This window comes from Dromaius novaehollandiae, chromosome 29 (assembly GCF_036370855.1).
Source record: "Dromaius novaehollandiae isolate bDroNov1 chromosome 29, bDroNov1.hap1, whole genome shotgun sequence".
Lineage (NCBI taxonomy): Eukaryota > Metazoa > Chordata > Aves > Casuariiformes > Dromaiidae > Dromaius > Dromaius novaehollandiae.
The window spans coordinates 622950-649293 of record NC_088126.1 but is presented as its reverse complement, the minus strand read 5'-3'; the positions used below and the strand labels follow the sequence as shown (position 1 = coordinate 649293).

Genomic DNA, 26344 nt, shown 5'->3' with positions numbered 1-26344 from the left:
AAAAAAAGCTGGTTTGTTGATCAAGTTTTCAGAACTGCAAGTAGCTGCAATGTGTGCTGTACTGGGTCAGCTGCAGAAGTGAGTGTGCATCCTGTGAGCCTACCATTAATCCTTAATTCTCATCATTTAACTACATGGAGAAGATCAGAACAGTTTAGTAGTTAACTAAACACTTCCATTTATTTGGGTCAAAACCATAGGGACCTGTTGCACTGCAGGGCCTCCAGCTGTTCTAATGTTCAGCTCTTCAGTTGTAGAAGTTTATCTCCGTACACTCCAGAGCCACAACTGAGTCCTGTTTCTTCCATGTGGGGAACTTGTAGAATAGGAATATCCTGAAAAGAAGGAAATAAAGGGAAGCTGGTTTGAATATCCAAGTATTCAGGGGACAGTTTGCACAGTGGTAGTAACAAAAACAGTAATGAAGTCACTGAGCTGTATTGCTCAATGAATGCATAACAGCAGTGTTTTTCACTGGCTGGGAATACTAGTATTAGCATGTTACAATGTGACAAAACTGGAAGCTGCCTCAACAGTCCCCCCAAAGCCCCTGGCTTACCTGTCTGAGATGGAGCAGAGGTAGGAATGTACACAATAGGCACTGTTTGCACTCTGGTCAGAAAAGCATTGTATGCTGTCAAAATAATAACCTGGTTAGATTATGGAGCTCCTTTCAGATGTGTGCAAGAAATCAGTAGTTTGAACTTTAGGTTTTAACCTCTGAACCTTTTTTCTGAAGTTGTCTCGAACTCATTCATTCTAGTTCTGGAGTATCTTATGCTGTTCTGATGGTGGCATCCATCCCTCCACTGTGCTGGTGCAGCTGGCCAGGGCTGCCTAGTAAAACTAACTTTTGCAAGTGGCCCAGATTCAGCCTCAGTCTCCTGCTGCAGTTCAGCCACATGTGGAATTATGAACAGCTGTAACAATGTAGGAGCTGCCACTGCCACCTGAAGGTACTCAAGCTGCATTCTGTTTGTCAAACTCAACAGGAATGCAGACTGCCTACATTAGAGAACATTTCAGCTTTTTTTCCCAGTTATAGTAGCTATTTTATTAGAACATCTTCCTCTTAAATTGTTAAAGTTTACAGCTACCCTCTGCTACAGTGATACTGTTGCATTTGGAAAGTTTCCTTTGTTGTCACCCCCTTTCCTCTGAGTTTCAGATCAATTAATAGCTAAAGGGATGACTACTTAATGCTTAAGAAAAATCAAAACCATTGCTGTTAGAATAGATCTAACCCAGGAAGATTTGACCTAAGAATGACATCAATTTGTTTAAAGCTCAAAAAGAATACAGCAATGTGAAAAGCAGAGATGCATAATTGGCTTTAAAGATTACAAAGACAAGAATATGTATTTTTATTTTCTGTAAGCTTTGATTATTAAACTGTAAATCTCTTTCACTTACTGAGGAAGATAATGGCTGTTGATGCTAAAACAGCAAAGAGAGTGAAGAGAAGAATCTGGTAAGAGCTCATTAGCTGTCGAACAATTCCTATGTCATTGCATTGACCTAAGGTTTAAAGGACAGAGTAAATATTGCATACTGGTAGGGTCCAGATGTTTGTAACAACTTCAAAGAAAAAGAAGCATCTCTTAACTGCTAGTTAAGGGTATGTGGTGCCAAGGGATGTTTGATGCCCTTTGGAGCTGGGGAATGGAAGATATGAACAGTCTCATTTTATTTTGGTAGGAGCAGTAACCCTTTTGGCAAATTTGAATCTTGTAACTAGTTCAGGGCTTCAATACCATTATTGCATCACATCAGGTATACGAAACCCACCCTGGATACTTACCAAACGTAAGCTGCCCTGGGAGAACTCTCACTTCTACGGCTGCTCTTTGGCCTGTGAGAGCACAGGAAATGTTGATGAAGGCTGGTGCTGTCATCTGCTGGAGGGAGGTGAAGTTGACCACAGTGACTGGGTAGGAGACAAGTCCAGGCATGCCAAGGGAATATTCAGGATACCTCACTACTATAGCAGGGGAACTGGGCCGAACCTTTCACAACAGACAAAATCCAATGCTTTAAAATGAAAAGCAGTAATATCTCTAATTCAGTATTACTATGTACACTGATATTACATATAATCAGGAAACAATGAAACAAGTTGTTACGAAGGAGGATTTCTATAAGGTTGCCTTGTCTTTACATATTTTCTGTAAGGATGGAAGAAAAATGCAGAAGCACCCTCACAACCCACTGCTTTCAAACATGGGAACTATTAAGCAGTCTGTTCCCCAGTAATTTTTTTTTTCCAGTGATCCAAAAAACTGATCGCTAAGACAGGGCTAAGCACATACAAGACCGGATTCTCTCCACCAATGCCTTCTGACACGTATGTATTTCCAGTCCCAGGGATATAGGCAGAGAGAAAGCTTTTCACGTACCTCCAGCTTTTCTAATACTTTTTCAGTTCCCAGCACTCTTAGCATGCCATTTAGTTGTTTGGCACTAAAAACTAATTCTGACTGGTTGACATAAAATGCAGGGAGGAAAGGAACTAGGATTCTTTGCATTTCACCCGTGTTCTGTTCACTGGAGAGAGAGACCATCACAAACACAGAGGCATCAGCAAAACTCAGAGCCAGAAGGACTTCATCAGGCTGGGGCTTAGCAGTGATTACACAGACATAAAGACCTAAATTCAAGACAGTAGAAAACCAGCATAAACAGACAGTTTGTGTTTGAAAGGTTCTTATAACAGTTAATTGGGGTGGAAGGCAGGAAAGATGCATGATTAAAATGGATCATTTATACATTTTTAGCACTAGTAAATCAGCATAGAAAGTGTTTGAGAATTTGGCACTGTTACCTTACAGTCTAGTAGTGAAATGAAGAAGAAGAAAAAAAAATCACCAGAGGGAAAAACAAAACATGAAAATTCCCTGTATTCCATTCAGATTTGAAAGATCATACCCACCTTTTTGGATGCTAAATTCTGACTGCACAAGAAAGACTTCACTTGCTGATACACCCAACATATTATTGCTGAATTCAACTTGACATATCAAGCAAGACTCTGGGAGAAGGAAATTTGTCATTGCACTGAACTGAATAGAGTTGCAAGGGCCTAAAGGAGAAAAACAGAAACAAATGAATTGGCATCTTTCAGTGGATAACACTTCAACAAAACAAGGTGAAACTTTCCCTAACACAAAGTGGTTCAGTTGTCGATCTGTAATTGTCACTCACGTTTCCTCATCAGAAGCTTATTTCCCAGCGGTAGTCCATGGCCTTGTATTTACTGGGACTGGGTTATAGCTTCCATAATTTAGTGTTCAAAAGGCTCAAACTACACTTTCGTAATAAACTAGTAGGTGACTGTAATATGAATTGCAATTCATTTTCTCATTTATGCACTACTGCAGAATAAAAACATTTTTAGGTGCATGGTATAAACTTTACTGCAGAAAAGTTCAGCGTGAATCAAGAAAGAGGAATTTACAAATACAGGTCCTACCCTTGAGGGTTTCTCTTCCACTGCTTGTGGCAACAAGAACTTGGAATGCAGAAGAATCTGGAGTATTTGTTAAATAGTTTTTTTGACCAATCTGGAGACTTAATCTTGAAGAACCATTGACAATTATCTGAAATATTAATAAGAATAGAATTCTGTGTCCAAAACACTGATTCAAACAGACAGTAGGGAATTTTACTGCTTAGTTTTTCTTCTGCTGTTCTACAAAACTTTCTTCACTGGATGTTTATCATTAAAGATCAGTCTTATTTACACTAGTGAGAAGCATCTTGAATAAAAGTGAGAACCAAGCCCTTACTATTTTGTTTTTAACTGGCCCTTTACTTGCAGGTGATTTTTTAACATCTGGGAACAGAACTGAGGTACATAAGCCGTCGTGCATCGAGTTACAGTAAAGGCTCTGTAGTCTTCTGCAGTAACAATTTCAATCACTACACTGTCTACCTAAATGTGCAACAGATATTCCTATAAGCAAAGGAGTCAGAGAGAAAAGCTGACCAAATCTTTCGGTGTAGAACACAACATAAATATATATAAAAACAATTCTTGGTATACATTAGCAAGCTGGTCTTCTCCCACAGTACTGTGACAAATACCTCTCTATATGTTTTCACTATCCCTGGGATATCATAGAAGACTGTAGCTGTTCCAGTATTCTTCACAAATGCTGCTCCACTCACAGTGTCTATTTCAAGCATATCACTGGGGGAAATATGCCACATCCCAGATTCACCTACAAATATCAAGTTACAAGCTAGATTTTGCCAAGTGGTCTCTACTGGAGAGGATTAGAGACCATGGAGGGATCTCTAAAATGAAAGGGATTCATTTAATGTACAGGAAATAGACATCTGCATCCCTCACGCGTAGGGAGTTCATATAGTAAACTGAAATTCACAGGTCTTATCCTTTTAGACCTCTTAGAATGGATCATTTTAAATATTCACATTACATGAGTGAACCCCCTCCCCGCATTTCCCAGTGAAATACACTGTCTGCTTATTCTCCAGGACAGAGAGCTTGTAAATCATATTTACTTGAATAAATTAGGATCATAAACTCAAAGGTTAATTGTGGGGTTCAGTGAGTAAAAAGAATGCTCAAATGAGCTTTCACAGAATGGGAGAAAGTTTTTTACATTCCTTGGAAAACTCTCTGGTTACCTTTTATTTTAAAAATGCTATCAAAGACTTAATTTACCATGTAGTTCTGATTAGACAGTAATAAAACTGTAGCAGCAGGACTGTCACTCCCTTATGTATGGAGTCTTTTAATGCAGTTACAGAATGCTTTGTTTAAGTACCAGTAAATTCCCCTAAGCGGCCTATCCTCTTGAATGGCTATAAAATAGCCATTCTGAAGGTGGGGAAAAGGGGGGAAAAATACCCTTTTTGTGTCACTATAAAAGATAACAGAATTGAGCCTGCATTTGAACTCTGAAAAGATAACAAAACAAGCCTTCCCATGAATAGTAGGCTTGGAGCCTTAAAAACAAAAACCAGGATTTTCTGTGCACACAGGCACCTAATACGCTAGAAAACCAGTTCTGTCCTTGCTCTTAAGCGAGATGCCCCATGCTGAAGTGGTTTTGAGGTCTCAGTATTTGTAGAGGTCTTCCATTAAAATACTGCCAATCTGATTTTGCTCCGCTTCTGAAATCTAACTAGGCTATGGGAAAAGCATACAAACCATCTTGGTTTACAAGGGGTGAGCTGAAACAGATTACATCTCCTATGGCAATGGACTTCGAGAGATCTGGCTTGATGGCATACTCCACAGGCACAGGGATATAGTCAGCCACACCCTGACGCTTCTCATCCTGGATTGTCAACAGCGTCACTCCTCTGTTCACAGCCTGAGCAATGTATGTGTAGTTCTTACTCCCAGGTCTAATGAGTAGCAAGTCATCTCTGAAAACAAAGATGTCTAATCAAGAGAAAATTGCTAAATTTCACACATCCAAAGTTACATATTTGATACATAAAAATCCACGTGCTGCTTCAGCACTGGCAATCAAGTGAAACAGCTCTCAATTCTGACAGCTGTTTTCAAACAGACTTCAGGTTTGAGGTGCAGCTTTTCATCTGCATTGTGAGTTGTGATGTAAAAGTCTCCATGCGAGTTCTGATATCTCTACTAGCCACATACCAATACTCTCAAGACTGTACCTGTTCACAGCTAGGTAAAGCTGGGTGTTCTGGGCATGGAATTTCTCCCCGATGTTGTTGTAGAACTGCACCGTAAGGGTTAAGGACATTCCAAGGGGAAGTGCAGCCAGTGATATGCTGCTGGTTGTATACAGTTTGGGACTGACATTTATCCTTAAATAGGACACAGGTGCCACCTGTAAAAAAAAAAATACAGTTTCTTGGGGTTTTTTTGGAAAAAGTTAAAAAAAGACATTAGGTCTAAGTATTTGTTCTTGTCTTATTTTTCTCTAATTGACTATTGATTCAGAAGGATGATAGCCATCTCCTCCACCACAGTATCATCTTCTGGAGCTCTTGAGTTTTTCTTGGAAATGCCCTACCAAAGGGCCTACAGGTCCTCTTATAAACTGATAAAGCGTACAATGTATTTATGACAAGCTGGTTGATACGGTTTCTTAAATATTAAAAAAAAAAGTTAAAAATAAAATACTTCATACTTCCATGAGGATTTCCATACAATAAACATTTTCTCAGTATGAAACCTCTTAACATCTTTTTACATTTTATAGACTAATAAATTAAGGTTTGAATGAGTAATCTCACCCATATACAGGATCAAAAAATTAGTTAATACCAAGATGAGAACAGAGTCCAGAAACAACTTCTAGTACACATCTACCACTGATCGTACTCCCTTTCTTTCCTAGAGCCAGCAACGGGACTGAATAATCCTTAGCATCAGCCCTTACTCCCACTCCTAAGAGACAATGACCCTGATAAAAAGAATGATAAAATACAGTCTCTTCACATCAGTATGTTTTCAGTGGGTTGAGAAATAAAAAGCTGTTACATATTTTTTGCTTGCAGAAACATTGGTACACATCTGAAATCTTACCTGGACACCAGTTATGACTGTCTGATTGATTCCAAAGAGTTCTAGAGAAGTCACTTCCAACACTGCAGTGCCTGTGACGGCTCCAGCTCTCAGGACACCCTGATCATGCCCCTCAAGGACAGAAGAGTTGGGGTAACACTGCAAGATCTGAGCGCTCACAAATGCAGCCCCTTCCCTTAGCCAAGAACAAAAGTGAAGTTCATGAGACTCTGACAGGCTGGCAGTTTGTTTCACTTTAAATGATGACCACTAGAGCAATAAGAAACATTAGCAGCTAATGCTTCTTTGTGACAATGAACTACATGCCCAAGATGCTGTTTTTTAAGTTCTTCTAGTTCAAGATTACACTAAACTAATGACCAAAAGGTTCAGTGGCAGCAGCAGATCACAGTACGGCCTTAAGGCTATGTTTCAGCCTCCTGCTGACAATATGATGAAACCACGAAGACACATTATTCTTTAAATGATTTGTTAAAACTGCATGTAATGCCCAGATGCAGCCCTACTCAGCAGTCACTCCAATATACATCTGCAGACAGTAGAGTACCCCAGGAGAATCCCCAGAAATGCACAGTGTAAACCTACCAGAAAAAAAGAAGTCTATGAGCAGGCATCTTCTAAGACCCGCATAAATACAATAGATCTACTTTTGTAGGTATATAGTTCATTCTCTCAGATTAATCATGTTGCTCCATCTGCCAATGCTTGCTGGTGAAGCTTTCACCACTACAGAGCTATCACTTTAGAATTTTACTACTCTTCTCTGCTTTGTGATGAACTACATTTAATACAGACTTGTAGACAGAAATTTGAGACTGAGCATGCCTCAAATTCTCTGTCATGTAACAGGAAGTCTGCAAATGTGTGTTGAATATCTTGAGATGGGAAAAATAAGAAGCTGACAGACAGCTCCCTGCACTAATAGGAGAGAAACACGTTGTAAACTGTCTCCATGTTCTGTATATTCCTTTTTTGTCTACCTGTTTGTGTACAGCTTGAGTTGTGAATTGGTAGACATCAAAATCTGCTGAGTGGAAAAGGTGGGAGAGAATAGTAGCAGCTTATCAAATACCTATAGGCAGAAAAAATATCATTAAACAGAGAAACTCCAAAAAAAAATCGGGATTAAATTAATGACAGCTATAAATCGGGATGCCTAAAGAAAAACAGTTACTGATTAACAGAATATACAGACATGACCAAAAGGAGATGTAAACCTCTTTATGCCAGTATGCCCAAAATGAAGTTTGTTGCATTTGTCCATGACACTGCCCACAAATTTGTGGCCACTCAAAATAAGCCTACCTATGATGAGCATAACCAGTGGCACTTACCAGCATTTGCACTTCATCTGACAGTTCAGTAAGGTTTCCTTCAAACTGTCCAGCAGATGTGTTCAGACACTGCACTGTCACTTTAATAGTGGTTCTACCTGCTGCTTTTGTATATGTGACCATAGCAAAATTATTCTCTGATGGAAGTTGAACGGAAACCTGGTAGAGATAAAGCACAGTTTTCACAATAGATCATCCAGTCCTTAGGTTAAATGGCTAGTTTTAGTAAGGAGAGTTAAAAAAAAAAAAAAAAAAAAAAAAAAACTGCTGTGTGTGGAAACAGAAAGATGATTTTTTTTTCTTGGATTCTGCTCCTAATGGTGAGAACTTCTGTCACAGGTGTGATTCTGTCTGTTCAGACTTTGCTGCTCTTCATAAGGCATACAGAAGTTTCTAATGCCACACGGTCTCAATCTGGATCATACATAGTAGGTAAAAGAATTTACAGCAGTATCATTACAGATTCAAAAGTTTTTGCAGAAAATTTTACTTAAGACTTGCATGCTCTGAAGAAGATTTTGAGAGAGAAAAGATGGAAAAGCCATTTGATGCTCTAGCTTAGTATACTAACTAGATTAGATTGGGAAGATAACACTTCAGCCATACAGCATTTGAGGCAGTGCTCATCTGCTCAGTTAAGAATTTTAAATGTTGCTTGCCCAATCTCCTGATGCTTTCTGACACGGTACTGGCTCTTAAACACATTCTTGGTGGTTTACTCCATACCTCCATATGTCGAGGAAGAAGGTCTAGAACATCCCTTTTGCTCACTGACCACTGGAATATCAGTTCTGGGTTAGCATTACCAAAGTAAAATGGATTCAGCATGCTGGTCAGCCCCATCACATAGATTGGCATCTGCAAAGGAAGAGTATTGTCACCACAGACATTTGAAGTTGTTTCGTGTTTCCTGTAATCTGTGCTTCTCATCTCAATCCCATACAGCAAGTAGACAAAGGATTAGGGGTCACTGTATACTGCTAGAAATTAGAAGTGAACCCCTATAAGTTGGGAGAAGGAGGGGAATTACATGTGTATCATGAACTTTAAACCTGCAGTAACTTAGACATCACACAAGCCTATTAGAGCAAGGATGCTGTTCTTAACTTCTTGCCAACAGTAGTTTTCAGTATCAACCGAACACCTACCTCGGTGGCTGTTATAAGTCTTGTGGCAGGAACATGAATTCTTACTGCTCTTAACTGAATTACTTCTAATTCCACTTGATCCTGCAAAATAAGTCAATGACTAAGCTTTGAGACATGTGACTAAACGGAACGGTCTCAAGTAGTCTATAGCTCTACTTTTGAAATAAACAGTCTATACACTAGTTAAGGGCTAAGCTGATAGTTTTTTGCCAAGCAGGGAGGGTTTAGCTAGTACATATCCAGCAGCCTCCAAATAGGTGGTCACATTGCCGTGCTGGCGTAACATTTCTAGAACCTGTCACCTTTACAATGCTGATAACTTCTGATAATCCTAACACAGTTTGGTTTCTTTTAAAGCTATTTGATTCCTAACTAGTCTCATGGATTAAATACTGTCTTTATATCCCACTGGGGGCGCCAAAAAGCAAGAGGAAAAAAAAAAAATGTACAAAGAGATACTAGCTTCCCAACCAACTTGCGACAGCCTCATCTTGTTTACTGTAAGAGATAAGTTAAACTGAAACAGCAACTTTACAATTGCCTCTTCTTCTAGGTCGTCACAGTACAAGTATGAGATCAAATTATGCCATTAATGGAAGTTTTTTCCAAGGCCAGGTTGATTTTCAAGATCAAGGCTACCAATATGATTAAAAAGCCTAACAAACCATTAACATACTTTCTGAGCAGAAGGGAAAGTGATGAGATAATAAAGAATATAATGGAAAGGTACCTGTGAAAAAACAGTAACTCTTCCTGTGTCTTCACTAACTGCCTGAATAGCACCCTGTATCATGGCTGTTCCAACTGTCCTTGCTGTTACCTGTCCAAGCCGGTTAACCTCAGCCACAGAGCGGTTAGTGATAGAGAAGTGGATGATGGATTGTGGCTGGGGACCACCTTCTGACATCACCTGCAGTATATTTAAATAAACAACATGATGTTCACTGAGGAAAACAGACATACATATATTAGTGAATCTAAACACTGTGGTTTAGGAAATTAATGCTTGTAGTTGCTTGCTCCACAGCTCTCCTGAACATGGTTTAGCCACTTCAAAGTATAAAAATTCCACTTAAACCCATCTTCACATGCCTTCCAAGCTAAAAGAGGAAACCATAAACTGAAACAGCTCAGCAAGCAGCTCCAGACCTGACGCTGAAAGGTAGGGCCATACCTTACAAATCTGCACAGTCCCAGCTCTCCTGCTCTAGGACTCACATGCTAGATAAAGCCAGCTGGCTCAATGTAGGTCAATATAAAAGACGATACAGGAGGGCTCTGGAATCTACCGGTCACCCTGCTGCGCTTTACTGATGAGGTGAGGTCTGGCCTCCACTGGATTACCTCAAACCAGGATTTGGGAATCAGACTGGTAATAAAATTCAGAGCCTTTACTTCTAGTTTAATCAAGCTCTTTTCAACAAGATTAAATATACCAGTACTCAGGGCGAAAAGGAAGAGATAGGTAAAAGGGAGCAAAACGTTTTATTTGTTCAGAAGAAATAATGCTCACCTGCATCATATTGTGTGGGATAAGAATAATTTTCTTTGGAACCAGTTTAAATGGAGGAAAGACCTGGTAAAAAGAAAAGGAAAAAAATATTCTGCTGTAAAATGTTACGCACATTTCTTTTTTTGTGTTACATCACAAAACAGAACACCAGCACAGTCTATGTTGAATTATCACAAGCCTCTCTAAGTAGATCTTGACACATCTTTCTAGAAGACTTATTACAGAATAGAGATTTCTAGTGAGCAACATGATCCTGCCTTTTAAATGTAAGTACTAAGAGAAGACTTAATGGACAGATTGCCGAAATACAGAAATGTTATCAATGCTCGCTGTCAATTATTATTTATATGATCCTTTTTAGATGAATTTGAGAGTCACAAAACATCCGGCCTTTAGAATAGCATCATGTAAGTGGACTTCCCCCCCCAAAAAAAGAACTTTGAACTTTGGGTCAAAAACACTCAAAAATGAATAGATTTAAAAGCTGTGGATTCTTACTTCAACTTTCCGAGGAGAAGAAGTAAATCTTCTTCCCATTTTGTCCCAAGCTGTAGCTACCACAGTTGTCTGGCCGACAGCAACAGCTCGGAGCATGTAAACTTCAGAATACTCTCCCACTTCTTCCATTTGCCTGTGAAGACACTTTACCATGACTTCACTTTTTATTTCCTCTATTGTAACTATAAGATAACTCAAGTAGGGACTGTCTAATAGGTGAGCCTGTGACTATTATAATATTGAGACTTGTACTCCAAGATAGCCAAAGTCCTACATTTATGATGCACAGCGCTCTGAATGGCAAAATACCACACAATCAGTATGATAAATGTAAAGGATTCAATGACATTTTTTCCATCACACTAAAGCTCTGGTTTTTGTTTTTCCAATGGAAATTAACATCTTTCTCCACCTGTCTTTTCTTGCTAAAATACACACATCCTCATCTCCATAGCACTGTGCAAATGTTTAAAGTCTCTACTTAAGCATCCTTCATTTCCTTTTACATCATATGCAGTTATATCAATCAAAAATAAGTTCATCTGTTTTCCACTACCTCCACAGCAAATAGCATAAAACCAATACAAAATATTCCCGTGAAAATTACCTCCATCAGAAGAGAAGTTTGAGCTATATCATGTCTGAAGTGATGCATAAATATTTAACTGTGTTTCAGATGTATTTAATAGGCTCATGTAGTAATACAGAAGAATAGGCAGTGGGAGATGAGAAAACATTTTGACCTGCATCCAAGATTCTCGGAGAGCTTTACAAATACAAATGAAATCCTCCAGCCTGCCAAAAAAGGTATTCTCCTGATAACCCACTGATAAAGCTGATGCCTGCTCATGCACTCCACCAGCATTTACGTAGCTAAGCAGTGAATAGCTAGGGGGTGGTAAATAGGTTTTGTTCTGTAATTATCGGTTCTGTTTTTCAATACAGGCTATTACCAGTAAGTACTTAAGAAAAGAGTGCTCCAGCCTGCCAGCTGTAATACTCACACAAGTGTAACAATAGGAGATGCTGCTTGCAGTTTCAGCTTCATGTACTTGAAGTATTTACTCTGGAATGGAAGTTGCTGAAAACCCAGGACTCTAACAGTAACAAGAAGAGACTTGCCAATCTCAAGCTAGATTAAAAAGAGAAGCAGGATGGGGGTGAAAGTACTTCATATATTCTTTCTTGAGGGCTCTGTACCTATGTCCTGCTCTAGATGCTTGATTCTAAGATTTATCTCTCAGTGCTGCCTCCTCTCTGTGGAGAAGGAAATATTTCCTACCATATGACATTTTAGAAACATTTGAGTTTCCCTAAGACCTCATCACCTTGTCAATGAGATCCACCTCCAACTCATACATGTCAGACACACGCAGATAGGCTGTAACTGGTCCCAAGAATTCCAAACAGAGATCATAAATTTCCAGGCTTAAAAATCCAGGCATCAAAGGGATGACCTAAAAAGAAAGCAAAGAGGCAAGCCGCAACAACTGAAGAGCACTCACATTTAATAAACGTATCTGTTACAGAGAAGCTAAACATATGTAAGTGAGGTATTAATTCTGCTCAAAAGCCATTGCTCAAATCAACTGTGTTGACAGTTGGTAGGCAACTATGCTGATTTGATGTAAGAAAAGCTTCACTGGGTTCAGCCCACACAATTCATCACAAGATCCTTTCCTGTAACGAAGTGAGTAGTGCATTGTCCCGCATAATTTTAAATGTCCCTACAAATCGGGCTTCAAAACTATGCAGCCAGTCAGAAGTTCAAAGTGTTTCTTCTCTGACAGCAAGATTAAATTTCTCTCTCAAACCAAACCTGACAAAGGTTTGATTTCTTACCCAGCTGCTAACTTGTGCCCTGTGGGACATGAACGACAATTTCTAGCACAATTATTGCTAGAGGATATAGCAGCATAGAAAACTGTATGAAGAAATTTTGATAAGGAAACTATATCAACTGAAAATTTCAGTCCATCCAGGATATGGAAATCAGCTATGTTCCGAATGAGGAATAAAGAGTACCTACATATAATTAACATGGAATATTCGCAGTAAGTATCAGAATCTACCTTAATTTAATGCTCACTGAAGCAAATATCTGGCCTATATTACATAATTGCTTATGATAAAGTGTTCTGGTACACTAAAATGGAATATATATAACCAGCTGCAAGGACAAAAATGACTGAGACAGGTAAAAGATGAAAATCACTTATTTCTTCCTTTTCCCAGAGGTTGAACCTCTCTTTGAAATTCTGAAGCCAGATTTCTCCAAGGCAAACCATCCTGAATGTGATCACCTCAATGGCACTTTCCGCCTCCAGATACGTCACGTTTACTATTTCATCCCGACTGCTGTTGACCAGAAAGTATCCAGATCCTTCCACTAGACCAAACAGCTCCTGTCAACGAAAATAAAATCAAATGAAACGTGAAAGCCTTCAGTCCTCCACTATTTTTAAGTTTTGTTAAGGAAAGGGGAGATCACCACTGGCTTTGGCCTACAAAATCTGAAGTCATCACCATCTTTTATTAGGCATCAGCAGGAGTTCTGCTCAAGTAAGAACTGAATAAAAACTAGAATAAAAAAAACCTCAGCAACTGACTCCTAAATGATGACATCACCAAAAAATCCAGTCCCAGTGCAGGAGGTCATGACTCCTTCCTTCCCAGGTTAAAATGACAACCTAGTAAAGGCACACATCTGAAAATTGACGACGAAATGTCATTTCTGTCAAACAATAAGTACCACTTACCTTATTAAATTAGCTGTGGTCTGGTGGTCAGTATTTTCCATGCAGTAAGAAAACTACACTTCATTTTCCATTATTCATTCACTAAGTAGGACAGCATTGGGAATGCCTTGAAAATACTGAATAGAAACGTTTTCTAGGGCAATGAACTGTGATTCCTCGTTACTATTGTACTGTTTCTTCACTGGGATAGATAGCTTCATGCTGCATACTATGAAGTATAAATGTAGATCGGCTTTCTTAACGGTTTTCTGGAACAACCACCTGCTTTCCAGAAGCCCTGTCATCACAGCATACAAGCTGCATTTATTATCCAACAATACTTTGGATAATAAAGGAAAATAAAGAAGCTTATTGTTTGAGGAAACAAAGTGAAATGGGTTCATGAGTTTTATGAAAGAGCTGTTTGTTGCTTTCCAGAAATAGCAAGAAACATCTCTTGATAGTACAAGGCCACACAATTTATCAAAGAACGATGAGGTACAAAACAGCTTTGCTAATAGTGTTCTTACCTTCACAGCAGGATGATCATATATAGTGACATTATCCGGCACAACTGTCACATCTTCCACCAGTAAGAACTCCACAGAAGCAGAGATAAGTAAGTTAGACACTTCCTAAGTATGCAAACAAAATCAGAAAGAACTTACATTAGTATTCTTTCAGGTCACAAAAGCACCACTTTCTTCTTTTTCGTACACAGAAAAAAAAAATGATGACTGCAGAGATAACAAATGAGCATTTCTCTTCAATAGCTGCACACTCTGAAGTAGAACTCTCCTTGTGAAACTGCAAAGGTTGATATTTAGAACCAAAAATAAAAGGTTACTACATAGCCCTAGACTACTCAGCCTGTCAAAAGGCAGTAATACGCTAGAATGATCAGTCTAGAAGTAAACAGTACCTATTCTGCCAGTTAGAAAGGGTTTTCATTACTCACTTTTGGGCTACCTCCTGCTGCATACTTCACAAAGCTGACTCCAATCTGAACAGTTCCTTTAATTTGGTGCACTTCAAGAAGCTTATGTCCTACAAGCAACAGATGGGAGGGGGCACTGAATGTCCTGATGTAAACAGGGATAACTTCTATTGATTCCATTGGAATCCAGCACATAAAACTGAGCAGTACCATGCAGCCTGGTCTGTCCATTTCCACCATCTTTTGCCACCATCTTCATGGCTATAGGATCAGGAATGTGTGCAAGGGTTTCATTGGATGATTTCCACTCCAACACCAGAGAACTAAAGTTGTCAAACCTTCGCTGCTGTTGATCAAACACAGCCAACTCCAAAACTGTATTCCTCAAACTGGATATGGGGATCTACATCCAAAGTAACAGAACTTCTGTTAATAACTTAGTGCCTGACTTAAGAAGAAACACTTCCTCTTCCTAAAGAGGAGACAATCAAACTGTGATGGATAGGTTTCTATTTAACAGTGCATTGTTCCTTTCATCTCAACTACAGCTTTATCACCGCAAAATATTACAGGACTCAGGCTATGAGGATTCCTTTTTGGAGTTTTCCTATTCAGAAAGTCAATTACTGCCAAATTGCACAGAACAGAGAAAACCGTCAGCAAAAGGACTGGGCTGACTTCAAGTTATTTGTTCTGATGAAAGTTATTCCACTATTAGGTAACAACTTTTCCAGTAAAGAGCTCTGTACTACTAATTAATAATGCATAATATTTTTGAGTAAGCACAAGAAGTACCTTATACATACCGGGTTCCCCAGCATCCCCCAAATGAATGTAGGATTATTAGCTCATTTCAAGGCTTACCAGTTGTTTGCTGTGTTGTGGCAAGGGACAAGGTCGAATACCTGTAGCTACTTCATACACTGGAATCACAGACATACTTGCAGGACGAGCACAAACAAATGTCACCTGGACCACGTCTACGGCAGGACTAGGGTTCAGGACCCCTGGCTGGTTACCTACTCGGAACGTGAGTACCTTCAAGGATATGCAAGATGGTTACCCAGAAAATTCTTCCATTCTGGCTCCGCATAAAATTGGTATGTTGAACAGTGTCTCAAAATGGGATTAAACGGAAAGAACTGAAGTAAACACAGGCCAGTATCAGACTGTGAAAAAGATCTAGTCTGTATTCTTAGAAAACAGACTCAAAACCAGATGATCTGTGGAAGTGTCTGCAGGTACAGAGTGTATGGGAAAGTTCCATCACATCTCTCTAGGCTTACATGATACAATTACCAGATGAAATAGGGTCCATGCTTCTTTCTAAATACAATTCTGAGCAGAGCAGACAGTGGGGAATTATGAATCAACATGGGTAAAAAAAGAGTGAAACACACCTTTGCTTGGCTAATGCTAACACAAGCTATGTGCTCTCTAGTCAAGGGAAATGACATCTGTGAGACTAAACATGCAATTTTATCCACATTGTTTGCAGCTGCTTATTAAATTGCCAGATAGATTAGATGCTTCCTTTACCTGTTCCCCCAATTCCAGGCATACCACACGATAAACATACTGGTTCAGTTTCCTTTTTGCTGGAAGCCGGACTTGTATAACCTCAATTTTTTCCTCGTGCTCCACAGTTAGTTCCAAAAAGAAACGAGATGGTTCCAAAATCCACGGTCCTGGCCCACCTTCAAATATCATCTCCTTTGCTGACTGCCAGGTCACCAGAGCCACCTCTACTGGGTTTACAGCCTGATCACATGAACAGAAAATAGCTGAAATTTTTATTTTTAATACCATTTGCCAGTGAGACGCAGAAGTGAAGACAGACATAAAAAAGAACTATTAAAAGTGACTCTCCTTTAGAGTAAGACCTCGTTACTACTATGGCAATATAAAGGATGTTTAAGGTAGAATCGGATGACATGCACCTTAATTTACAACACTTTTTTATGCTGGAGCTGTATATGGAGCCATTCTCATACATGAGAAGTAAGCAAGAAACTATGCATTATTATAAAATATGATCATTTCTTCTTCTACATGCATTCTACATTCATTCACTCTAAGCTACCAGAAAAGTCTAATTTTAGCCAACACCTAGTAAAATGCTGACACAACAGCACAATTCAGATAGAAGAAATGAAGATCACCCCAAATACATCGCTGCTTTTTCACAACAATTAAATCAATGGTCAGATTGACTGTTAAACTGATTTACTTCTGTTAGTAGTCTGACAAAATGAGATATTCATGTTTTTGCAGGTGTCAGCTAATTCCCTGCTGCAAATTTGTTTCTCGGGAAGACGATTCAGGATTTAGCACTGTGCAATAAATACAGTCATTTGCAAACAACTTTATAATTCAAAAGGGAGGGGATGAGTTAGTGAATAGAGCACCTCCTCACCTTTAGAGGTTCATAAGCAGCAAACATGGCGCTTGTTTCAAAATACTGCTGGTGTACTGTAATACTTGCTGTCACTAATGTATGTCCCAAAGATTTTGCTTCTAACAAGAAGCTGGAGCAGAATGTCTGGCTGGGCTTCTGATTACCTACAAATTAAGAGCATCTTTGCAGCAGATCTTCTATCAGTGATTAGCTGAATTGTAATGGAATCTTTAACCTCACTCAGTTTTCTGAAAGGTTTCCCAGAATGTCCCATCTTTACAATAGCTGTGATCCCTTTAGCTGTTGGAAGAGTCAATTACAAAGTGCCACAACAGACACTTCAACCCAATGATTTTCACAGACTTTGTTAACAACTCATGAAATCTCTGCAAATTGTAATTGGGGGTGACTTCAGGGAAATGATTTAAAACATTACTATGCAAACAAGTATTCTAGAGCTAATCTATCATACCTTCTTCAGCAAGGACAAAGACTCCTTGCTTGTCCATGCTTATGTCCAAAAGTAAGAGGGAGCAGTCAGTAAAAGCAACGTTCTCCCTTGTTTCCCTGTCCGTGAAATACATCTTGAGAGGAGCTTCCAAGACTTGGCCAACCTCAATGTCTGCATGAAACGGCAGAAGTTCCATCTTTGTCAGCTGCTCCACATACACCTAGATTAGCAAAGTCCGGTGAAGCAGTCTATGAGAGCAGAAAGGGCTAGCACAATGGTGTCAGAACTATGCCATGGCCCTAAAACCTAAGGCTGGAGCAACAAATACCTCCAAAACAAAAATACATGAAAATAACTTGACAGTTTGTCTGTTTACAGATGCTTTTACAGTCATTGTACAATACTAATAAAATAATAATGGTGCTGTATTCAATAGCTAAATATTACTACTTTAAGAAACAGCTGGTACTCAACAAATAAAAAATACTAAGACAAGAGACTACTTCACTAACAGCAAAGTAAATGGAAATAATTCCACCTACACAGAAAGCTGCAATAGAAGTCACAGCAGAATCAAGCCCAATACTTCTAAGCAGGAGCCTAACAAACTTTGATCCTCAAGTAGAAATTTTCAATTTCTAAGCCTGGACAACACAGCATTCTTAACAATAATTTGCACAGAAAAAGACTTCCCTGTATTTCACCATAATGAAAGGGGTTCTGTACATCTCTGGCCTGAACCGTGCAATGCCCCTGGATCAAACCTCCAGTCACTATTCCTTTTATGGTGACTGTGACCACAGTCTGATTAGAAGAAATCCATGAGAAATTGCCACTGCCTCCTTCAACCTATAAAAACAGACAGAAAAGGTAAGCACTGTAAATTAAAAATAAACAGTGTCCTGGAAGCAGAAGGAGGATCACATGCTAGTATCAAATGAGCATTACTGATACGGTAAAAATGTTAAGTTTGCACTGTTTAGCTAGGGAATAACAGGAAAAAAAAAACAACCCCCAAAATCTGACAGCAGCACTACTGTACTTCAAAAATCTAATGAATTTAATGCTGTATAGGCAGGTGAACAGCAAGAGACATGGAAATATCTCTATTTACTACAAGTTTTTAACTAACATTTCTTCTGAAAGAGACCCTTATACCAAGAAGGCCTGCATGATTTTCCGAGCTGTAGTCTACTTTACCTGAACTTTGTATCGATACAAGACTTCTGTGGGATGGTGAGGAAACGCAAGGAAAGAAGGTGTCAGCTTGATGGGAAGGTAAATCTTCACCTCCTGTTCATGTCGGACTGGTACAGGTAAGTAAGCCTCAGACCCATCCTATAAACAAGGGAAAGAAAGCAAACAATCTTTCAAGCAAAGTGGCTTACCATGAAAAGGAGAGGCTCTCACTTTTAGCTGTTAGCAAAAGAGAGGTAATAGAATCGTATGGTTTATGCAAGCCTGAACAGGTTTGACGCTCTGTGAAGATCTGAATTGATCACTTGCCTCTTGAACTGTTCACAATTGCAGAAACTACAGTGGGTATTGTTTACAAAGACTTAATATAGGATAACCTGCCATGGCAGGATAAATACGGCGTAATTTGAATCATAGAGCAGTTAATTTCACACAGCTGTGAAGAGTAGTATGCTATGACCTGTGGTACAGAACAAACAAATTCTGGAAAAAAAAAATTACTACCACCTTGGCATCTTACCTGTAGAAGTACAGAAACCAGTTCAGCTTTTATCCCCGTGATGCCATCTTTTAAGACCTGAACTATATGGTAAGAACCATTATCAGAAGACATGAACTCTTCAAAATATTCCTTAGGAAACTGGTGAGTTATTCTCAGGTTCTGCAAATTGACAAAGATCAGTGAAAAGTATATCACCTTCCTAGAAAGGCCTCATCCACTTTCCACAAATACCCACAGAATTGTGTACTTCCTTAGAGATCTGTTAAACATTTTAGGAGATTGGTACGGGTGAAGCGTGTGTGTGCGTACATACATGTGCGCATGCACCTGTAAAACACCAGAGGAAACAGAGCATGAGTTAAAGGAAGGGCCTATACTAATGACCAAGAGCAGGACTGACAGCAGTCAAACTGGTCAATACTGAGAAATATATTACTTATACCAGGCCAGAAGACCCGCACTCAAGGCCATAGCACAGACAATCTGTCAGCAGAAGATATATTCTCAATGGGAATATATTCTGGACACCTATCTTATTAGGATTTCTGCATTCAGGTCAATTTTCTAAATAAAATTATCTATGAGGTAAATATTGCTACAGTCACCCTGATTTAAAGATATACTCTCATCCCCATCTGAATGAAAGAGAAACTAAGAGGAAGGGAACAACTTTCATGCGATCACACTGCGAGCTGACAGCACAGATTGTAGCTTCCAGTCTTGTACCGTGATCAGAGCATCACGCTTCCTTTCCACTTGTAAATACTACCCTGAATTTGAAGCTGATTTAAATATAAAGTCATAAAGGAAATTTGATTTATTTAAAACTGCAGTTTCTAAACAATGGTTATAGTTTATATTTGAAAACCTACTCTGTTCTACTACTGTCACGCTAAGGTGTCTAAAGGCTATACTATGTATTAGTGCTAAATATCTGTATTAGAAACTACTCTCAATAAACTTGGAAAGGACATGAGTATTGTATTCATTACACACCCTCAATGACAGGAACACAGTATGTGGCATTCTCTTTGGCAGCTGCTCTTGTTTTTAAATAAACACATACTTACATCAGATAAATAAACTTTAGTGCTGTCTTTATCATAAACTTCTACAGTGATCACATACTCTCGCTTCACTTCTAGAATCCACCGGTCTCCTGGAGAGACAGTGAAACCTGAAATAAAATAATCTGGTTTGCTTTCAAGAACTTTAAAACACCCTCAACAACAACCAATGGCGGTTCAATGTGTTTCATTAACAACTTTTAATATTGAAGTTCTTTTTTAATCCACAGCGTAAGTGAATCACATGCAACAGTACTGCAAATTTCTCTGCGAAGCTGCTCACTCCTATCCTAAATTGTTTTTAGAAAGACAAAGTTTGTTTTACATTTTGTTCTAGATGAGTAAGACTGCAAGTGATGATAATTTTTGTAATGGAGACGTGTTTCTGCTGCCAACAAATGGAGAATATTTTAGTGTAGAACAGAGAATGTCAGCTGTGAGGTAGCAACCACTTATGCTCACCCTGAAATTTCTCTGCATAAGAATTAGTGATCGAAGCAGAGAAGTTCTCATTATCCATCCTCCAAAGTATCCAATATCGTTTATAAACAATCCTTGAAATCAAAACAATCACTCCTCAACAAAAATAGACAGTTTAGGAAACAGCACAAAGAGGTGGCTTGTAAAGCAATCATGACGCATTTTTTTCCATAGCTCTGAGGCCCATTCTCTCTTGGTAATCTTTAATTTAGTTAATTACTCTGATTTAGAAAGCAGCCCATCAAACAGAGTTAAGCCAACTTCAATTTTCAAATCAATGCACTTGAAAAGACATGAAGTCTGCTTCTGCCATAAGATTTAGATGCCTGCTGCCAACATAATGAATGCAATTATTTCTTAAATAAGCAATATTTTCCTGATCAAAAAATGAAAAGTGAGGGTTTTGCAATCAAACTTTCATTTTTTCATTACCTAAAAATCCAGCTTCTACAACATAGATAGTGCAATTTGGAAGTCCAGACGCAGCTCGCATGTGAATATCTTTGTTCTTGTATAGGAAGTCTTTAAGGATTTCATTTTATTAAAAGAAAATACAGATGTCCTTAGTGAGCTATAAACCTCCAAACTGCTTAAATACAGAACAAGTATGGAAATCTGGGGCTTGATCCAATTTCCACTGACATCAAGGAGTGTCTTTCTGTTACTGTCAATGGGAACTACACTGTGTAACTAGCTAGAGGGGTCCTTGTCAACACAGAAGAACAAGAAACTGCACTACAAAGTGCTCTCTTGCTGAATGGCAACAGAAAAACAGTAATGAGGTTCCTGAAGCAGAATACTGAGCATATTGACATGCTTACCTGGAAGAAAGGTGCAGAATGAAAAAGGAAAAAAAAATATTTTTTAACCTAAGCAAATACCCTATGAGGTTAAAGAATTCAGAGAAATTAAAGATAGGACCTCACAAAAATCCCTTCTGCCTTTACAATCTCTCCAAAATGTGTCTTTTACTATGAATTGGGTTGGTCATGCCTGGGAATAAAAACGGCAACGTATCAGGACTAAAGACACAGTTCAAATTCTAGTCGAAAGGATACTTTTATGAACAAAGACAAGATTACTCTGTCCTAACTGTACTGCCCTCACGGTGGCTGTCTTCACCTCCAGGCTGGCCACTGGAAGAAGGTCAGACCCACCAGGTGCAACAACTTGATCACGAAGTTCAAGCTCGTAATGTTCAAGAGGCAATTCTACTTCTGCAAAAAGGTTATCTTAGAAATTACAGTAATTTTATAATCATCTATACTTCCCTATAAAACATTCTCTTTACAAAGGTACAAATTCAAGGATCTGACAATAATGACAGCAGACTAACAGTTTAGTAATGTAGTAAGTTGACAGGTCTTCTCTATGCTGGCAAGCATATATGTTAATTCAGCTCCCCAGGGCCTGCATGCTAGTTTTGGAAGCGTTAGAGTGCAACTTTAATTCATGACCACTTTGCCACCATAAGGAAGTCCTGACATTTCCCCTGTTTCCAATCATGTATCCCCAATTACACTCTTTAAAAGGCACTAGTGAGACTTGAATCATCAGGTATTTACTGTTTAATGGCACATTTTCACCATCTCTAAGGTAAACTTCTCTGCCAACTAAAACTGCAAGCTGTTAATATAATTTAGAAAAGACTGCTGAAGATATGGTGAAATACAGTGGAACTAAGACAAGAATTTACCTGTAATCTTTCCCTGTATGATTTTAGCTACTTGGTATTTAATATAAGCTCCAACCAAGAGGTAAATGTCATGAGAGGGTATCAAGAATACATTCTCTAGAACCAGAAGACGTACCAATGCAGCAGATACTTTCTAATGGAAAAGGAATAAAAGAAGTTTAGTACTAGTATTCCAGTTCTGCACAGAAATATATTTAGTGACACTTTTCCTACACCCTTACCTGCTAAATATTCTACATTTACCCCACGTTCCCTTGACAATTTGGAATTTCTTCAGTTACATGCTTACTTTTACTTTTCTATTGCTGTGTGAAAGATAACTAATAAGGAAAAACAGTGCTTATCATAGGCTCAACATTTAAGAGAAAAAAAAAACAGCAAAATTGATAATCCGAACAAACACTCCTGCTAAATGTGGTAATAAAAATATTTTTCCTCTATCCTGTTATTTATGGTAGTCTTAGCTGTGCCTGTAATGCAACAGGAAGAAAACTGATCCAGATATGCGACTTAAGTACCCTCTTAAACTTCACTTACTAGAAAGTGGATACCTGAACTTTAGGAATTGATACGTATTCTTTTGAACTGAAAAGAATCAGAATGGTGTTGTTACCTACAGCTACGAAAGGTAAAGCCAGAAAACATTAAATGCCATAAAAAGCGCATTTCACAAGCATGTGGCTAAAACTGCAGTTTACCTAAAACAGCAGTCTGGAAAGTTTTTTTATAAAGATGGAACTTCACAGTAATTATTCACCTTGTAAGTTGATTCCTGTATTCGGACTTTTATGACTGCTGCACCAGTTTTAATTCCTGACACCAGAATCCTGTCTCCTTGTTTTTCTGCTCTTTCCAGCTCAACAATGTAGTCTGGTGGAGAGTACTCAGCTTCTGAGTATCTTAAAATCCTGACAAGACCAAAGTAACCCTTGCTAGGTAGACAAAGATCTCCACAATCATTTCAGTATCATTAACATAGATAATGCAGATGGACAAGCATCCTGTGATACACCAATCAAGAAATAATAATCACAGAATTATGGAAAACATAGGTGGAAAAGATCTCTGGAGGTCTCTAGTCCAATCCCTGCTTCAAAGCAGGGCTAACATCAAAGGCAGATCAGGTTCCTCAGGACCTTCACCACCTGAGTTTTGAAAACCTCCAAGGATGGAGTTCCAGTGCTTAACCCAACCTCACTGCGATTTTTTTTTCTTTCTAATCCTTGAAATTTCCTTGCTGCAATTTGTCAACACTGCCTCTTGTCCTTTCATTGTGTACCTCCAGGAAGAGGATAACTTCATCTCCTCTACCACACAATGAAATTAGAACCCCCTTCCCCTTTTTCCAGGCTAAACCAACCCAATTCCCTGGTCACAGCCTCTCCTAATACGTCTTGTGCTCCAGATCTTTAACCATCTTTGTGAACCTCTGCTGGACACTCTCCCATTTATCAAACTCTCTCTTGCACTTTGGGGCCCCAAAAACGTGGCTTCCGTATTGCTCTACACCACCAGCTGATCACTGTCTCAGAACTATTGTGCTCCCTCATGACAAACAGGTTAGTCTATCACAAACTATTTTAAAATCTACAATACTTATTATTATATATACATTCAAACAGAAAGCCGCCTTTCAGCAAACTGCCCCTACTACTAATTTTATTCACAGAACTAATCATATAAGACTGAAACATAAGTTAATAGATAGTATTCCTACTCCTACTGGTGGTACAGTGATGAATCACATCTCATCTCTGTTCCAATTTACCCATCCATTTTCTACCCACTCTAGAAATATCCCAGGATGAAGATCAGTACTGAGTATTCATGAGTCATTTTTAATAGAGTTACCTTATTTTGTTTGAAAGCTCTAAACTTTCCATGTTATCATCCTTTGCAATACTCCACTCAAAAGTCATTCCTGACAAGCTACTGAATGTGTTTCCTGAAGACAAACAGGAAAATTAGCAGGGAGAGTGAAAGTCACTGTACATTCTGAGTAATGGATTCTTTCCAGCTGACACAGTAAAACTGACCATTGAGTAAGAGAAACTGATCAAGTGTCTCAACATTGCCTGGATTCCTAATATTCTGTCCAGTAATATCAACCATAAACATATAAATGGTATCACTAAGTATGAAGAAAGACAGTAAGAAGCATTTCTTCCTCAGGAACAAGAGTTAAACTTTGGAATTGTATCAAGAGAACTTGTCTCACAAGCAATACCTTCAACATCCAGAGCTCTCACAGCTAACTCCAGCGGAGAATCTTCCACATAGATCTCTCGAGTTCGGGAGATAATTTCAATACTATCTATCACATCAACAATGACATCACAACGAAGTAAGTGGCCTGTCACTATAACAATAGAATGAATAATCTTTAATTCAGTATCTGCAAGTTTATATTGGCTTCAAAAATTGTGAAAAGCTACTGTTGGGGGTGGGGAGCAAGAACAAAAAGGAAGCCCCCTGTCCCACAGGGCCAGAATAAGACCTTACCAGAAACTTGTGGTTTTTCAATAGAATAAGCCCGAGCTGAAACTCTGAGATACAGCTGCTGCAACCTCACATATTTTTCAATATTTAGAATAATTTAATAATTTCTTTCTAAGAATCTACGTGTACAGTCCTTGATTTCCATAAACAGTCTCACCTCCCAAATTACTTTCTGCTTTATGAATTTTTCCCTTTTCCACCTACCACGTTCCTCAGCTATCACAACGCTGCTTAGCTTTATGGCTTGTGAAGACTGAGCGGACAGCAACGCTTTTTGTGAACAAGTGGTACTATTTTCATAAATGGGCTCAACAGTGATTATATCATAATGCGTGGAGTACCTGAAAGAAAAAGGAAGATTTTTCCCCCCTCCACTCAGATCGATATCTATAAGCGCATTAAAAAAAAAAGTGTCAGATTGCCTAAAGAAATGCAGATTAATATTGCTCTCAAAACACACTATTTTTTTCATACTTATTCCTGTAACAACCTCTTTAAATATGCTACTCCGAGTGCACATTACAACAGCTCACATACCTAGTTACAAAGGTGCACCAGGCCAACAGCTTTTGATCCCCCCCATATCCATGTTTTGATGTTGATACAGAGCAGTGATAAGAGCCCGGAGAACAAACAAAACCCGCTCTGAGCACGTAAACTGGCCTCTCACAGCCAAGCATAAACAGATGGGACAACATTCCCTATCTCACCTGCTCCCCATCAGAGCACAGAAGCCCCTCTGGCAACAGTGCTTCCAAAGAGGCCAAGAACCTGAGCTCTTTCTGTCTCAGGACAGAACCCTTATGCTCCCCCAACATTTCCCTAGCCCAGGAGAACATGCCACTGTTCCCTCCCTCTTAAACCCTCCCTTAGCCCCTTCCTCCTCCAGTCCTGTTATCCACAGAGGGCTCCCAACTACTCAGTGCTCCCCATCTCCCATCCTGCTCCCTCAAGCACCGCTCTCACCAGGAGCAATAAAACCCTTAATCCCTTAGCACCCCCCCTCCTCACCAGGAATAACAGCCACCCTCAGCCTCTAGCACAAAGGGAACACGGAGCTCCCGACTGAAGGGCAACAACACTTTGGGCACGTTTAACTTAAAAGCGTGGGCGGCTGCCAGGAAGAGCAGGAGAAAGAAGAGGAGCGGAGACAGCCGAACCCGCCTCATGCTGACAGAGCAGGATCAAAATGGCGCCGGTCGCAGGACTCCGTTCCCGCCGTCCAGCACGCCGCAGCACTGCGCATGTGCAAAGGACTGCCGCGCAGGCGCAGTGCGGCCCGCCCGCCCCGCAGGCGCCCTGCCCCCCTCCCCGGTTACCGGTGAAGGAAGCGGAGGGAAATCCTGGCTCTGAG

General features: G+C 39.3%; 1 protein-coding gene across 1 annotated transcript; it reads right to left on the bottom strand.

Moving 5' to 3' along the window:
* Positions 1–159: 159 nt before the first annotated feature.
* Positions 160–26211, bottom strand: NUP210L (nucleoporin 210 like). Its single transcript, XM_026118713.2, has 40 exons — positions 26002–26211; positions 25195–25331; positions 24719–24850; positions 24343–24436; positions 23249–23399; positions 22492–22624; positions 21854–22012; positions 21228–21296; positions 20319–20425; positions 19267–19407; positions 18750–18887; positions 18245–18398; positions 17571–17771; positions 17117–17262; positions 16240–16461; positions 15565–15738; positions 14911–15103; positions 14722–14810; positions 14294–14398; positions 13329–13430; positions 12354–12482; positions 12030–12157; positions 11026–11158; positions 10528–10590; positions 9745–9924; positions 9015–9095; positions 8593–8724; positions 7867–8025; positions 7513–7604; positions 6533–6707; positions 5656–5831; positions 5177–5397; positions 4084–4220; positions 3470–3596; positions 2930–3079; positions 2397–2647; positions 1802–2006; positions 1414–1518; positions 560–634; positions 160–335 (listed from the first exon to the last, which is right to left on the bottom strand). The coding sequence occupies exons 1-40, from the start codon at positions 26157–26159 to the stop codon at positions 262–264; spliced, it is 5598 nt and encodes a 1865-aa protein (XP_025974498.2). The 5' UTR covers positions 26160–26211; the 3' UTR covers positions 160–261.
* Between the last annotated feature and the right edge of the window lie 133 nt (positions 26212–26344).

Coding starts and splice junctions, on each gene's coding strand:
- NUP210L (XM_026118713.2), bottom strand. CDS start 26,159: ATGAGGCGGGTTCGGCTGTCTCCGCTCCTCTTCTTTCTCCTGCTCTTC. Junction 16,462..17,116: donor CTGCTTATGAACCTCTAAAG/GTGAGGAGGTGC, acceptor TCATGTGATCAG/GCTGTAAACCCAGTAGAGGT. Junction 9,925..10,527: donor TCCCACACAATATGATGCAG/GTGAGCATTATT, acceptor AATATACTGCAG/GTGATGTCAGAAGGTGGTCC.